This window comes from Molossus molossus, unplaced genomic scaffold (genome assembly GCF_014108415.1).
Source record: "Molossus molossus isolate mMolMol1 unplaced genomic scaffold, mMolMol1.p scaffold_m16_p_3, whole genome shotgun sequence".
Classification (NCBI taxonomy): Eukaryota; Metazoa; Chordata; class Mammalia; order Chiroptera; family Molossidae; genus Molossus; species Molossus molossus.
In genome coordinates, this window is record NW_023425366.1 from 59,945,779 (window position 1) to 59,958,589 (window position 12,811).

Consider the following 12,811-nt stretch of genomic DNA (forward strand, 5'->3'; position numbering starts at 1 on the left):
ATAAAGACAAACAACATCATGGGTGTTTGTGACTCATAAATCAGAAAAAAAAAATTTTCAAGTCTTAAGATTTTCTTTATTATAAAACAAGTTCCTGGTAAAAATTAGCATATGTTTATGACTTTTGAATGTACTTTTGTAATTATATTTCTAATGCTTCATTTTTATAGTTGGCCAAGTCTGCAGTTTTCTTGTGAGGCCCTCAGATAATACTCCTGGTGACTATTCACTTTATTTTCGGACCAGTGAAAATATTCAGCGATTTAAAATATGTCCAACACCAAACAATCAGTTTATGATGGGAGGCCGATATTATAACAGGTAAGTTGTGAGAAATTTTTAGGTATCTTACTTTTGGCAAAAATAGTGGACATCTCAGTAATACAAATATATTACATTCATAATTAGTATTTCTGACTTTTTAAAATTTAAAGTTATAAGACCTTTAATAATTTAGTAGTAGTTATGTCCCAGGAATTCTTTAGACAGTGTTAATATGAATATAAATTAATAACTTATTTTCCTCAAACAGAATTTATGTAATTTTTAAAATTATTTATGTCCAATCTATATGCAGCAAATTTGCTAACTCCATATATTATTTGTAGGACAGCAAAACATCTAAGAAAGGAAAACACATTGTTTTATCAGTGAGACATTTTAATAGGAAAAAAGTTTTTCAAGAGTAACCTGAGTCTTACTATAAATTATAATTGGGTTACTCTCAAATTGATATTTCTTATTTGTAATTATTGGTTCCTACTTCTTACCTTTAAAATTCTAAGTAAACTTTTTGCTTGTTCTGAAACTCAGAATTGATTTTAGTTACTTGATTAGGTAATAAGTTAATAAAGAAACCGTATGACAGAATTTTTTTCCTTGCATAATAGAAAGTCATCTTTCATTTTATTTCTGACTATAAAGGTTTTCCCATACTGGATAACTCTAGAGTAGCATTGTTTTCCTATTTTGAGGTTTACATAAGCTAAAGTGCAGGTAGAATGCCACAGCGTCGTTCTTTGTTCCTGTTAGAATTTCTCTCAATTCCAGCTTGACTTTTGAATATATAGGCATCCAGCAATCAGTTTATCTGGATAAAACAACATAACAAAAAAAACAAAATAGTTCTAGTTGTTTTTGAGAAGTTCAGTTAGTTATAAAGCATCAAATGAAAGATGTGAGTCTAGTCACCTTACATATAAGTTGTCTGATCTAGACATCCTCACTGACTATCTAGCTAATTGCAACTTGAGCTCTTAATGAAGGTAAATTAATTTTTCCCATTTTCCAGTTCTCTAGGGATTTGGAATATATAAAACTATGAATTCTTAACTCTTAAATGGATTGATAAATGCCCATCTTGAGACTTTTTTAAAAGTTAAAATCGTTTCCCTGGCTGGTGGCTCAGTTGATTGGAGCATTATCCCGTACAGCAAACGGTTGAAGGTTCGATTCCTGGTCAGGGCACATACCTAGGTTGTAGGTTAATCAGTCAGGACACATACCTGAGCAACTGACGGATGTTTCTCAAAATCATCAATAAGCCTTGCAGTAATCCCACACGTTAAATTTGCTCCTAGTCTTTTCTCTTAGTTTGTTTCTGCTTTCACCTGCTATTTATATATTTTATGACCTAACTGCATGTTATTATTATAAAAGCAAAATACGTAAATGTTTTAATGATAAAAATTCATAACGTTTACCTGAATTCAGTACTTGCTAATAAATAAATGCCATTTCTCTGTCAATTCTTTCAATCTCAAAAATACTCTCATTAAAAATTTAAAAAGTAGACCTTTTTTTTTGTCAACTTAATAGTGACTCTTAAGTACATGTATGGAAAATTGGAATCTCTGACTAAGATATTGTGATTGTAAACCAATATTGGGAACATTGTTTTTCTAAAATAATGTGACTATTATGATTATATAGCTCATTAATATATTCTGGTTATATGCTTTGAAAAACTTGCAAGTAGATAATCTTTGTTAACAGGGTTTGCCTGTATTTTCAAGATTTGCATTTTTTGTGGGACAAATTATGTCAATGTAAGTAATTTTTATTTTAACAGCATTGGGGACATCATAGATCACTATCGGAAAGAACAAATTGTTGAAGGTTATTATCTTAAGGAACCTGTACCAATGCAGGTCAGTGTTGTTTTCTTTTTGCAATAATTAGTATTGTATTTAGAAATGCATTTTTGGTGGTATATTTATGTACACACTCATGTATTTAAAGTGGGATAAAATTGAAAACTGTAGATTATTCACATTCTTTCTGAAAGTAAATTATAAGAGAATCTCTTAGTTTTTATTTATGTTGGTTCTAGATAATTAGGAAGTCCTAGATGGCTTTTTGAGAATAGAAGCAGTGGTGGGGGCAAAAGCCAAGTTGCTCTGGGTCAAGGAGTGAGTTTATTGGTAGCTAAATTGGAAACAGCAAGGAGAAAACACAGCTAGGCTTATGTAGGTGAGCTTGGTAAGTAAAGAAATGAAATAAAAAGTGATAGCTAGAAGAAAATGGAGGGCCTAGAACACATAAACTTTTCATTTCTTCATTTGTCTATAGGTTTCTGGTGAGAGAGTTTTGAGCATGTCTGTATACTCTGAGTAGAGCCAGTTATAAGAAGGGGAGTGACAGTTGTGGATGAGGGGTGGGTGATGACAGTACCTGATATACAGGTCCTAGAGAAGGCAGAGCAGAGTGACTGAAATCCAGAACACAAGATGAAAAATTGTCCTTAAACAAGAGGGCCTGTTGAATATTTGTTGTTTAATGCATAGGGAGATTAATTTGGCTTAGTTTCTTTCTCATCATATTTTCTGAAGTTTGGTGGGAAAAGATTGTAGCAGGGGTTAAAAAAGGGTATGTGGAAAATGGAGGTCCTGATAGTCCAAGGATATAAAGGAAGATTGCAAGTGGTTTTGCATACCCAACTAAACTCATGCAGTGACTTGCAGTGTTTTAATGTCTTGATTTTCCTCTTTCTAATAAGGTAGTTTCAGATGGTTATACCTAATACTCATTGCAGTTGCTGAGGGGGGAATCATTATTTTGATGCTTACTATAAATTCAAGAATTATCATAATCTTGTCACATTTTAATACAGGCATGGACAAAAGTAGGTTTACAGCTGTCCTTCTGGAAAATAATGCAAATATTAATAAATAATAATACAAGATTAAACTGTGTTTTGTGTACTCAACTGTAAATTTACTTTTGCCCACTCTGTGTGTCTTGCTTCATTTCCTCATGCTTTTCTGGTAGAAAGTAAGGCCCATAAGAGCAGGGGTTTTGTGTTGTATTCCCAGTGCCTAGAATAGTAGCTGATATTAGATAGTCAATATTCGTTGAATGAACGAATGTATGCTCTTCAGCAGGAAGTACCCACTTCACCCTCTGTATTTCCACTAATGTCTCTTAATCTCATTGTGCTTGTTGCTAGCTCTATGTCACTCTCTTCCTCTCTGCCTATGTAAAAGCAACTAGTTTAAGATTCATCTCAAGTTTCACTTCCTCCTCGCCACCTTATTAATAACTCTGGTCAGCACTGATGGACCACTTTAGTTGTCAGTTCTGGCAGACCTTGGCTGTTCACTCTTCTAATTACTGGATATGTAAAACTAACTTTTAAAAAACAAAACAAAACAAAAAAAACAATGTTATATATGCTTTCTAGAAACCACTGCTCAGTATCTTCTTATTAGGGGTCAGGGGTGACAAATCTTGTGACTGATTCCCATTGCTATATCTTTAATTCTGATTTACATCGGCTGCATGAGTTAATTATGATTTTAATTTGTTCATAAGTCCACAAAATTTATTGGTCTACAAATTGTCATACATTCTCCCATCATGAATTCGTGCTTAGAATTTTCTAATTCCAGGGATTGAGCCTGAAACCTGGGTATGTGTCCTGACCGGGAATCAAACTAGGACCTCTTAGTCCATGGGATGATGTTCAATCCACTGAGCCACACCAGCCAGGCATTCACTAATATATCTTAAGAACCAGAACAGGACCTGGCACTCAACAAACATTTATTGAATCAATTCATTAAATGTAGTTTTCTTAGCTATTAAGTGACAACGGCATTTGTAGCCAAAGTCTGGCTTCAAGAGCCTGCGTACCTAACTTCGTTGCAAAATCTTGCTTCAGTGGCTGTCAAACTCTCAACCAATCAGGTTTTCTTCTTTCCGTGGAGAGGTGAATATAAATACGACTTCCTTCTCCAGAACTGTGTAGAGTAGGCCTAGAAGCCTTCCTTACTATCATTCAGTGATTTACTTGAATTTGGAAAGTGAAGTTGTGTTCTTGCCCACAATGTCTTAGAATATATTGGAATCCTGTAGTATTTGTACATCTTTATGTCAACCCCAACCTTAATATAATTTATTAAAGACCTATATAATTTTCTTTAAAATAACAAAAACTTATATATACTAATTTTAAAAACTTTTTCCATCACCATTTATCTCCTCTATGCCCTATTTCACCTCCACCCACCCACAATCACCACACTTGTCCATGTCTTCTCTTTTTTTGTTGTTGTTCAGTCCCTCTACCCTCCCAACTATAAATCTTCTTGAAATCAGACATTAAAATCCAAATGTTATTATAGTCATATGTCTTTTTAAAAACATTTTTTTTCTTTATTGATTTTAGAGAGGAAGGGAGAGGGAGATAGAAACATTGATAAGATAGCACATCGATTGGCCGCCTCCTGCATGCCCCCCACTAGGGATTTGGCCCACAACCTGGGCATGTGCCCTGACTGGGAATTGAACTGGCGACCTCTTGGTGCATGGGTCGATGCTCAGCCCCCGAGCCATGCCAGTTGGGCTATAGTAATATGTCTTAAATAACATATGACAAATATACCCCATTCTGCAGCTAATACTAAATATTATCACTATTGAAATAAACACTAAGTGCAAATCTATATAAACAGGAAAGAAGTCATCACTGTCCTCTGGGCTCAGTGTATCCTTTTTAATTTTTTTATGTTCTAAGTCATTTTACAAATAATATGTAGAAGTAGGAATAAAAGGATAGTCCTAAAACAACTTATTAGAAATTTAATAAGAATTTAAATGTAGCAAACTCAACTATTTTTTATCCTCACCCCAGGACATTTTTCCAATTTTTGTTCACATAGAGTGGAAGGGAGAGGGAGAGAGAGAGAGAAACATCGACGTGAAAGGGACACATTCAAGTGGCCGCCACCCGCACAACCCAACCAGGGCTGGGGACAAACTGCAACCGAGGTACATGCCCTTAGCGGGAACTGAACCTGGGTCTCTCCGGACCGCAGGCCAACGCTCTAACTGCTGAGCCAAACTGGCCAGGGCCAAACTCAACTTTTTGTTCCACCTTTCCTTGGTTAAAGGCTTACATACCTGAAATAGGCAGTGTCTTTTAAATTCAAGTAACTGTTCATCCACTGTCATGCATGGACCTAGACATACTCATATTGTATATCCTAATTCCAGATTTCAGATATATTTCTAATAATTTCTTGCTTATAATTATTCTGGTTCTTCTTGTACTTTCACTGTCAAAATGCAATAGTGATTCCAGATTTTAAATATTATCTCTCTTGGGTTCTAGTTTATAATCCTTTCTTGTTCCTATACTTGCATCATCAAAACCAATACTTTTGAAAACTTTGATGGCTCATATTTTTGTTGGAGAGTACAGTCTTCTTTGCTTCATAAGTTTAAAATATTTTTATGTTCAGGTTTATAAATAACCATCAATTAGAATTATCAATACAGTGAATTTTTAAAATTTCTACATTATATGTCCTTTCAATAACTTTTGATACAAATTACCTTTTGTCCATTTACAAATCATATTAAGTAAAAATCTTGGTGCACAAGTGTAAAAATTTAAAGAATAGTTTAATTTCAACAAAACAGGATAATCTAAATTCTGTCATGAGATATTGCATGATGATATCCTTACTGTTGAATGGCTAACAAATGGAAACACCATATTTCTTCACCCACCCCTAGAAATATGTAATTCACTCAGTAATTCTTGAGTTTTGAAAAAATGTATCACAGATATATTTTGAAGAATTATATTCTTAGATTTTACTTAATATTAATTTTATCATGGCACTAGATCCCAGAATGTCGCCATCTGTTTTTTTTATTCATCTTCTGATTTTTTTAGTAATTATCAAACATATTTCTTTGTCAGTGTTTTCTTTTTGTTATTATGAATATAAAAAATGTGAGTTGTACATTTTCAGCTTCAATGTAGACTAATAAAAAAGAAACAGAAAAAGAAAAATAGTCTTTTTTTCTTCTTTAAATGATAATGTAATACTTGGCAACGTAGTTTAAAAAAAAAAGCCAAAGAGTGATGCAATAGAGATAATTTATTTCATGATCACTTCATCTTCTAGGTCAAGGACTGGCAAATGTGTTCTGTAAAGGGCCAGATAATAAATATTTTAGGATGTGTGAGCCATTCAGTCTCTGTCTCGACTACTAAACCTTGCCTTTGTAGTGTGAAAGCAGCCACAGATGCTGTGTAAAGGACTGAGTATGGCTGTGTTCCAGTAAAACTCTATGTACCAAAACAGTCAGTGGCCTGAATTTGGCATATGTACCATGGTTTGCCAACTCCTGCTCTTTAGCATGCTTGGGAGTAATTGTTGAGTAATGATGAAATGGTCTCTAGGATGGTGAAATATCAGACTGTTTCAAGATATAGAAAAAATAAGATTCATAAGAAGCACATGTCCTAGATTTATGAAAAGATAAAATAAATGGACCCGTGAAATCTCTAGGGAAAGAGCCATAAATATTAATCCTTCCAAGTAGTAAGAACTGTTCAAAAAAGAAACTAAAAAACTAAAATTGAGTGTAGTGTACCGTGATGGTGAAGATTGATTTATTTTGAAAAGATGATTATAAAGGCAGTCTTCTCTTTATATATTTCCTGATGTCATATTCTTTTTGTTATTGGAGAGGGGATGGTTAGCAGTTAAGACATACGCATTCCCAAAAGTCACAGTGTTATGTAAAGTCATAATAAAAAAACCACAGGGTAATGGGAAAAGTGTGATTAGGGGCACATCACCAAAAACTTCATTAGTGACACTTAAAGATAAGAACCGAATAAAAATGTAGCATAGTTCTTTATATATGTTTAATGGTTAAGTAATAAACACTACAATAAATATGACACTTTACCTTGAAAAAGATCAGATTTAATTGTGGAAATCACCATTGGAAGGGTTTTGAATATTGTGAGGTGGAAGAGGATTATCTGAAATCAGATAGCGTTATAATGCCAGATGTGGATAGACCAGTATGGCATAGAACATTTGGGGAACTGAGGGCGATCTGAGGGGTGTTTTGTATATTCTCCCATATCTTAGTTGGCTGAATACAGTTTTCTGCATTTGCTGAGTGCATCTCCCAGGCGTATTTGTACATACGCAAACAGGACTTTGCTTTATGCTTAAATTAGTTCCTAATTTATCAGTATATTGGGACAAATTTATGTTTTCAAAATGTCATTTGCTGTAAAACACAACAAAACTAACTGTACACTAGTCCCCCCTTCTCTGAGAGGAATACCTTCCAAGTCTCCCAGTGGATGCCTGAAACTGCTGATAGTACAAACCCTATGTATTCTATTTTTTCCTACAAATACATCACGTATCATAAAGTTTATTTTATAAATCAGGCACAGTAGGAGATTAACAATGATAACTAATAATAAAATGGAACGATTGTAACACTATACTGTAATAAAAGTTAAGTGAATTTGGTCTCTCAAAATATTTTGTGAAGATGTGAGATGATAGTGTCTACACAATGAGATGAAGTGAGGTGAATGACGTAGGCATTGTGACATAATGTTACTTGAACACAAATACTGTGATACCTCAACAGTTGAGCTAACTCAGATGGCTAATGGGCACGTAGTAGATACAGCGTGAATCTCTGGAAAAAGGGATATTTCACATCCCAGGCAGGACTTCATCACATTACACAGAATGGCATGCAGTTTAAACTTATGAATTGTTTTATTTCTGGAATTTTCCATTAAATATTTCTGAACAGTGGTTGACCTTGGGTAACTGAAACAGAAAACAGAACCAGGATAAAGAGGGGCTACTGTATTTTTGAAAATAGGTTATTAGTTGTCTGTTCTTGAGAAATGGTAAAGAAACCTGTCTGTGAATTTCTTTGGAAAGCAAATGATCTATTAATATATGTGTTATATTCTTTTAGATCTTAGTACTTATAGCAAGCTTTTAATGTCTAGAAAGACACATAATCTGGTTTTTAATTTGTAATTGAGTAGATTTACTTAATTTCCATGAAGAATTCATGAAATAATTTTAATTCTTTTAAAAACTCAGGATCAAGAGCAAGTACTCAATGATACAGTGGATGGCAAGGAAATATATAATACAATTCGTCGAAAAACAAAAGATGCCTTTTATAAAAATATTGTTAAAAAAGGTTATCTTCTAAAAAAGGGTAAGCGTAAACTTTTAAAACTAAAGATTCAATTTCAGTATTTTATTACTTACAACAGAAACATTGTAAATATTGAGCATTGAACTTAATCTCATTGAGCTATGTATTTAATATGTTTTTAAAATCTGAATAATTATAATTGACCCTTGATTAGAACTTTTATCTAAGCAGTCTTCAAAATCTAGTCTAGTACATTCAGTACACATTTCTAAGCAGAGTGTTAGGAAACAAGGTTATGCATTACCAATTAATGTCTTTTTTTAATTCCTCACCTGAGGACATTTTTTGTTCAGATAGAGTGGGGGGGGGGGAGAGAGAGAGAAACATCGACATGTAAGGGACACATCTAGTGGCTGCCTCCTACACGACCCAACCAGGGCCAGGTACAATCTAACCGCGGTACATGCCCTTAGCGGGAACAGAACCCCGGTCTCTCTGGACCGCAGGCCAACGCTTTAACTGCTGAGCCAAACCGGCCAGGGATGTTTTTAAATCTTGAGGTCAGTTCCAGTGCTAGGCATTTGATACTTTGCTTCCTCCGTATCACAAACCCCCAATCCCCAATTTTTTTTTCTTTTAAAGGAGGAATTTGGCACATTCATAGTATTGATGTTTTTATTTTATACAATTAACCTCAATTTTTAACATTAGGTTAGGTGGTTGGAGGGGCACATGGTTAGTGGAAGAGTTTCTTTTCTTTTTTCCTTATGACTGAAAAAGATTACTCCAACATAAGAATTTTAAAGAGTTTATCATAATGCAGTTTCCAAAGATATAGTTAGATGCCTTTGTCATATACTGTGTGATTCATTAAAAAACAAACAATATAAAAAAGTCAATTTTCTACAGATACATTATAAACGTTTTCTGGTTTTTAAGAATTAGTACGTTATTTAAGCTTTGGAATAAAAATTGAAATATATTTAATTTTTATTTTCAGTAATGATGATTTTTATTATTTTACAATTATTTACAATTCATCATTTGGCTAAGGGAAAACTTTTCTTTTTAACAGGCAAAGGAAAACGGTGGAAAAATTTGTATTTTATTTTAGAGGGCAGTGATGCCCAACTTATTTATTTTGAGAGTGAAAAACGAGCTACAAAACCAAAAGGATTAATAGATCTCAGTGTATGTTCTGTCTATGTTGTTCATGATAGTCTCTTTGACAGGTAAGAAATTAATTTTCTATTTCTTTTGTAATTATTTTATTAATAAAATATTGGGTATGTTCAGATCACTTCAAATCATAGCAAACCAATTTTGAGAGCCCTAAAATCATCTGAAAATGTCAGATTTACTTTCCAGGTTAATTTTTGTCTTTCTTACTTTAGACTAACCTGTGCATAATATTCTACTCCACTATATTACATAGAAATCTTTGGAATTCCATTTTCTGCAGTAAAACTTGATCTTTATATAGATATTTCTTCCCTGTCCCTCTCACCAATCTTTTGAGTGACTTACTTTGAGTCTTGTCATTTTCCCCCTATTTTATCACATTCTTTGTTAACTTAGTGCATCTGATAGTAGTAGGTATAGTCAGTTGTACTATTAACTTGATAAGCATGTTCCTAAGTAATTTGACATTGAAAAACAGTTGTAATATAAAAGCAGTTGTTTCAGTTCAGCCGGTGTGTCTCAGTGGTTGAGCATCAACCTATGCACCAAGAGGTCGCTGGTTCAATTCCCAGTCAGGACACATGCCCAGGTTGTGGGCCCGATCCCCGGTGAGGGGCATGCAGGAGGCGGCTATTTGTTCTCTCTCAAGTTTCTGTCTCTCTCCCCTCTCCCTTCCACTCTCTCCAAAATCAGTAAAGAAAAAAAAATTCAACCCATTAATTTAGGCCACTTAATAAGAAATGTATTGAATTTGGATAGCTAAATTCAGTAAATATTCTCTTCCTCAGCCTAAATATTGTATGACATTACCTGTACATTGTGCAGGCACCATACCAAGAAAGGATTGCGAGCTCCAAAAAAACCAGTCTCTCTCCCCTTTCCTCCCCCAATCCTCTTCCTCTCATAGATCTGTTGCTGCAGTATCAGGTTACACTTGAGAAGCTTGTTAGGAAATCATTCAATTAATAGCTAAAGCCAAAGCCAAAAATGCTTTATTGAGTCGGAGAATTGCTTGTTTTCAGTCTGCATAGAGACTGCCAATCCTATGTTTGAGGCCAAAAAGCAAAAGAAATAGTAGAGATGCCACCTTTAAATAGTATTAGATTATATTCAGATTAGGATTTATCAGTAAATGAATTGGTGAATCAAAAGGTACAGACATTACATTTTCACTGCAGACTGATGAATCTACAGATTTTAGAGAAATACTTGGAAGTAAATTATTGGCCATTCAAAGAAACCAGGAAGATACTTGCAAATACGTTTGTGATTGATAATGAGGCGTCATGATAGGAACATTTAAAGGTTTTACATCAAAAATTCATCTGGAAAATAAATACAGAGATACTCTGATATGTAATAGTTTGTCTGTAGTCCTGAATTTCACATGAAATAATATTTTTACATGGAGACTAATAAAATCCAAGCTGCTTTAGCTGCATGTTTTTAATTTTATGGGAACAAATGGGGTCAGAATACCACTGTCCTGTTTGATGCCAAAGTATGTAAGCTGTCCATAGTTTATGGCCTAGAAGAAAAAAACTTAAAAAAAAATTTTTTTTCTTTATTGATTCTAGAGAAAGAGGAAAGGAGAAAGAGAGAAAGAGAGAGAAACATCGATGAGAGAGAATATTGATTGGCTGCCTCCTGCATGCCCCCCCCACGGTGATCTGGCCCACAGCCTGGGCATGTGCTCTGACTGGGAATTGAACTGGTGACCTGATGCATGGGTCAATGCTCAACCACTGAGCCATACTGGCCAGGTGAAAAACATTTTTTTATGAATGATTATCTCTTTGCAAATTTATTGAAGAATGGGTAAACTTCCTTAAAGTTAGAAGTATAGCACAAAATGATACTAATGTGTTTGGACAGTTTTTGGATTCAAAGCAGTTGTTCAACTTTGGAAAGTGAGGTTATAAATGATTCAGATACTTAAAATTTGAATAATATGACTCTTAAAGAATTATTAAGGATCAAATAAAGCAACATCTGTGTAAGTTTGAGGAAAAGCTCTACCATTATTTTGATGTACTTTATATGAACAGGTGGAACTGATTAAAAACCTATTTGTACTATCAAAAGAAAGGTCAACATTATACTTGCCAATTAAGAAAAGAACAGCTAGAGTTAAAGAAAGATCAGATCTTTTAAGTACAATTTTAAAAGATTGAATTATTCCTATACCAGTTAATAATATCAAGAAAAAAGTTTCCATCAGGTAGTGAAAAAGTAGTAAATACATATTTACCATTTGCTACCCAGGTGATCACTTGCTTATTGTGCAGTTTCTTGTTGAAGGTGGCTCAAGAATTTGAAGACATTTGAAAAAGTCAAGGTCATGAATTGTATTTAATGATACCAAATCTAAACTTAATATGAAAAAGTTATATCCATGGGAAATAACACAAGTCTCGGGGTGGGAAAACACTCACTTTTTTAAAAACAAAGTACATGCCAGTTTACATCATTTTTGTGTGCCTTACTGTGAAATAGTTGGCAAATGCTGAGAAAGACTGAATTGAGTGCCAAGGGAAACAGCACCTGTAACATACATTTCAAGGAAGTGAAAAGACACCTCTACCAGATAACAGGACTAGTGAAAAATAGGTTAATACCAAGTTATGTATCAGAAAATGGAAATATCATAGCACAAAGGGGAAATTGTGGATAAATGCTGTTATCTTTTTCTTTGTTGTGTTATCAAATATATGGCAGGCATTGAATATTTCTTGCTGTGTGTAAGCATAGCATCCAGTACACTGACAGACCTTTAGCATTTAGGTGAAGTCTAACTTGAAGTTCAAGGCAGCCCTCTGCAATAGATGTGAATGCTGTTCATACTCAGCCTGTTGTGAAGGAAGGTTGGGCAACACTGATCATTTGGCTGTTTTCCTGCCCACTTTACTTGCACAGCTGTACAAATTTTTCAGATTATTTTTAATAGTAAGAGGTCTTTTAGCACTCCATTTCTCTATATGAAGCTTCTGACTCTTACTACTGCTTTACTTTATTTTTTTACTTGTTATTGACTTTATTGGGATGTCATTGGTTAATATATAGGTTTCAGGTATACAATTCTATAATAATCATCTGTATATTGTATTGTATGTTCACTACCCAAAGTCAAGTCTCCTTCTGTCACCATTTATCCCCCCTTTACCCTCTTATTCTG

The 12,811-nt window shown here is 34.0% G+C and overlaps 2 protein-coding genes across 7 annotated transcripts in view; one reads left to right on the top strand and one right to left on the bottom strand.

Annotated features, from left to right (window-relative positions):
- Window positions 1–12,811, top strand: part of RASA1 (RAS p21 protein activator 1) — a 96,021-nt gene that overhangs the window by 59,883 nt on the left and 23,327 nt on the right. For all 4 annotated transcript variants that reach the window (XR_004961820.1, XM_036280955.1, XM_036280956.1 and 1 more), the window contains 4 exons: window positions 171–321; window positions 2,072–2,150; window positions 8,394–8,514; window positions 9,530–9,686. Coding sequence is in view for 3 of the 4 variants with exons in the window: in XM_036280955.1 (XP_036136848.1) it covers window positions 171–321; window positions 2,072–2,150; window positions 8,394–8,514; window positions 9,530–9,686 (508 nt within the window). In the remaining variant the exon portion in view is untranslated. The remainder of the gene's footprint in view (window positions 1–170; window positions 322–2,071; window positions 2,151–8,393; window positions 8,515–9,529; window positions 9,687–12,811) is intronic.
- The window catches only part of CCNH (cyclin H), a 109,627-nt gene that overhangs the window by 44,274 nt on the left and 52,542 nt on the right, over window positions 1–12,811 (bottom strand). The gene's annotated exons all lie outside the window — the stretch shown is intronic.